The sequence below is a fragment of the Lactuca serriola genome, chromosome 8 (genome assembly GCF_051521515.1).
Source record: "Lactuca serriola cultivar US96UC23 chromosome 8, Lser_US96UC23_V15, whole genome shotgun sequence".
NCBI classification, from domain to species: domain Eukaryota; kingdom Viridiplantae; phylum Streptophyta; class Magnoliopsida; order Asterales; family Asteraceae; genus Lactuca; species Lactuca serriola.
Genome location: NC_136415.1, coordinates 126,484,616 through 126,488,412, shown reverse-complemented (window position 1 = coordinate 126,488,412; position 3,797 = coordinate 126,484,616). Strand labels below are relative to the sequence as shown.

Here is a 3,797-nt window from a genome sequence, read left to right as displayed (position 1 = left end):
GAAAAGTCAGGATTCCATCTTTTTGAAAAGTCAGGAAATCCTGACTTTTCCATCTTTTACAAAAAAGGACTTTTTGGCTTTTAAAAGCTAAGCCAAACACCCTCTACAAGGTGGTGGCAAGGTTGAAGAATTCGCTATTCTAAACTCGTCCGGCCGACTGCTGAGTAGTGAGTACTAAAATACGCATGCTGATTTCACTTCGTAAAATACTCAGATATGCTAATTAATGTACAAATATTTTTAGGGAAATTATATATGTCAAAATTATAAGTTAAAATCACAAGTTTATTGACATATAAAACAAAATTAGATACATGTGAAAACATAAAAACTAAAATATGAACGATGATCTCGCTTCGTAAATAGTACTGAAAATTTAAGATATATATATATATATATATATATATATATATATATATATATATATATATATATATATATATATCAGCGTTGTAGAAATCGGCCTTGGCGGCCGATTAATCGTTTAACGGCCTTAAACCGATTACGATCAGGGTGCTTGACGGAAATTGGTCAAAATCGGTCAATTTCGGACTTGACGGTCTTTGACTGTCTCGGCGGTCATAGGCAGGAATTTTTTTAAAAATTAAAAAAAAAATAATTTTCAAATATTACACCAAAATTTTAAATTTTCAAATTTTAAGCTTTTAAATTTTAAAAAATTAAACTAAAATTTTCAAAATTATAAATTTTTAAAATTTAAATTTTCAAATACTTAGTTTTTTAGAGAATATTAATTTTTTTTAAATAATTTTATTAACAATTAAGGGTCCCCGATTAATCTCCGATTAATCCCCGCCTAGTCCGATTAATCGCTTATAGTCAGTCGATCGCCGAGTTACCGCCGAACGATTTTTACAACCTTGATATATATATATATATATATATATATATATATATATATATATATATATATGGAAAATGAGACTTTAGCACATTAAAGTTTTGTCATTTGTCTGATTTGGTCACTAAAATAATTTTCTTGCGCATTAGACCACTAAACACGTATTTAACATAACAATTAAGTCATTTTTGTCAAAATGAACCGGTTACCAGGTCACAAAACTGATGTGACATTTAATAATTAATTTGTCTTTATTATTTGTTAACCACGTCATTAATCTGCTCTGCTGATCTTCATCGCTCCTTCTCGTTTACCTCATCTCCATCTATCTTTTGCTTTCCATAACTTCGAAATCTCATTTCCTATGACATCTTCTCTAATTGCTCTGTGAACGAGTTCTCCGATAGCCTAAGCTCGAACAAATTCTTACACACACCAAGTGTTCAAGGAATTTCCCCAGAGATATTGTTCTTTGAAGCTTCAGAACATTCAAACCAGTTAGATTCCCAATCTCTTCTGGTATCTCACCGGAAAGCCTGTTTTGGTCAACCGGAGAAACTGTTATTAGTCAAATTGAACAACAAAAACGAATCAGACACCACAAGAAGCGAAATCAAAAAAGAAAAAGTAGGATAGGAAGAGTCGTTGCCACTCGGTACCAAGAGAAAGTGCCCCGGTAGGCGATAGCGATGGAACATTCTTCTTCGTCTTTGTCTTGCTCGAGCCGGAGCAGAAGCTTCAGGTGTAGAAGAAATCTCTGGTGCAGGAGAGATTACTGGTTCAGGAACCAGTGGATATTCAATCGTTGGAGGAGAACTCACTGGCACCGCAGCAGGACGAGAATTCACTGACACCGCAGCAGGTGGTGAACTAACTGGTGTAGGAAGAGAAACCATCAGAGGAGCAGAAACTGGAGACTTCATCGGCAGTGCTACGGTTGGTGAAGCAGCAGGCATTGTGACAATCGAAGGAGGCGCAATCGTCGGTGAAGCAGGGGCTTGACCTCTGACAGCGGCGATAATGGCGCGGATAAATGCTAGAACGACGACCTTCTTCATTTCCATGTTTGTTTCTAGAGAAAGGGAGAAAGAGAGGCTGTGTGTGTCTTAGAGAGAGAGAGAGAGAGAGAGAGAGAGAGTGAGGGAAGGGATGAAGAGTAAAGGTTAGATAAATCAGGAATGGAGCCTAAAGGGTGTTGTTTGCTAAATTTAAGATTTCGGGGGACTGAAGTTGTCCAGTTCAAGAATTAATTCCACCTTCAATTAAATGACGTTGCTACCAAATAATAAATATAAATTAATTATTAAATATCACATTAACTTTGTGAACTCATAACCGGTTAATCTTGACAAAAATGGCTTATTTGACATGTCAAATACGAGTTGAGTGTTTTAATGTGCAATAAAATTACGACAAAATTGCAAAAATGGTCCCTGTGGTATGCAAATTTTTGGGGTTTTAATCCAAACAGTAACTTTTTTGGTTTCGTAGTTCTTTTGGAGTGGTTTGTATGTGAAAATGGTCCCTCCGAAAATTGAAATGACTATAATACCCTTGGGGTATTTATTTTTCATTTTTCTTTCATTATTCTTAAAATTTAATATTTATTTATTTATTTTAACAATTAAAAAAAATAAAAAAGGTCCCACCTCTCTCTCTCTCTCTCTCTCTTCTCTCTCTCTCTCTCTCTCTCTCTCTCTCTCTCTCTAACCTCAATTTCTTCAAGAATCTACCCTCAACTCCATTATCGGTATCACGTTCATCTTCTTCAAGAAGCAACCTAACGCCCCTACTTGTTGTTGTTCTATCTCCGATCTGCCTTGCCCCTTCCCTCCGCGTTTGCTTCCAGAACAAAGTAGGAACAGTTAAAAGGCCGCTTGAGCATCCCTTTAACTACAACAATCAACAACAACAACCTTTGTTTCTTTGTTCTTCTCCTTCCTCCATCTGCCTCCTCCCGATTTGTACCGCTAAGCATTCTGCCAGCCGTATCTTCTCCACCGTGAAGAACACCTCCGCGACCATAGTAGCGTCTCTGGAAGTAGGATCTGCAGAAAAATTAGACCCAGCACCGGTCTCGTTGTTGTTTCCCCCCTCAGTTGTTTCTGATATATTTCACGTAGCCCACACTAGGTTATTTAATAAGAACAAGATTGTTCTTCGTCCTTCTTGATTTTGTTGTCTTGGTTGGAGTGTTTTTGATATAGATTTTTGCTGATAAAAAAGACACGCAGAGACAGTCTCATATTAGCTTCTTAGGGAGACCAATCTAAGATCACCACCATACTCTCCTTACATCGTCACAACCTCATCCATCATCACCTTCACAACAAAAGAGCATCTCTGCAGTTTTTTTTTTCTTCAAATTTTCCTTTAAAACTCACATACTTCATATAGTTTTAAAGTAAAGAAGCTATAATTTATGTACCTGAAAACATAGATGGACATACATAAGAGGGTTGGTGCAGATTTAAAGCCAGGTGAGCCGCCTTCAAACCCGGAGTCACATACAACAAGTCGGAATCTGCCTTCAATCTCGCTGAAAAATTTAAAGCCAATGATCATATATAAGGACCCCCTCGAATTAAGACATTTTTTTCCTCCCTAAGTTAAAATTGATCGGTCGATTAACTTCCTCTCGGAGGAATTAATCAGCAAGATACAAAGGGGTGGTGCAGATTTGGATTTTATTCCCTGTGATTCGTCATCCCTAATCTGGAAAAGATAGAAGCTTTTTAGGTGGGTGAGAGAGAGAGAGAGAGAGGTGGGACCTTTTTTATTTTTTTAATTGTTAAAATAAATAAATAAATATTAAATTTTAAGAATAATGAAAGAAAAATGAAAAATAAATACCCCAAGGGTATTATAGTCATTTCAATTTTCGGAGGGACCATTTTCACATACAAACCACTCCAAAAGGACTACGAAACCAAAA

At 36.3% G+C, this 3,797-nt stretch overlaps 1 protein-coding gene across 1 annotated transcript; it reads right to left on the bottom strand.

Moving 5' to 3' along the window:
• Positions 1 to 971: 971 nt before the first annotated feature.
• On the bottom strand, positions 972 to 2,421 carry LOC145069186 (uncharacterized). Its single transcript, XM_079016134.1, has 2 exons — positions 1,522 to 2,421; positions 972 to 1,398 (listed from the first exon to the last, which is right to left on the bottom strand). Exons 1-2 carry the CDS (start codon positions 1,924 to 1,926, stop codon positions 1,387 to 1,389), a joined length of 417 nt encoding a protein of 138 aa, XP_078872260.1. The 5' UTR covers positions 1,927 to 2,421; the 3' UTR covers positions 972 to 1,386.
• Between the last annotated feature and the right edge of the window lie 1,376 nt (positions 2,422 to 3,797).

Bases quoted from the DNA above. Each gene is read 5' to 3' on its own strand.
- LOC145069186 (XM_079016134.1), bottom strand. From the start codon at position 1,926: ATGGAAATGAAGAAGGTCGTCGTTCTAGCATTTATCCGCGCCATTATC.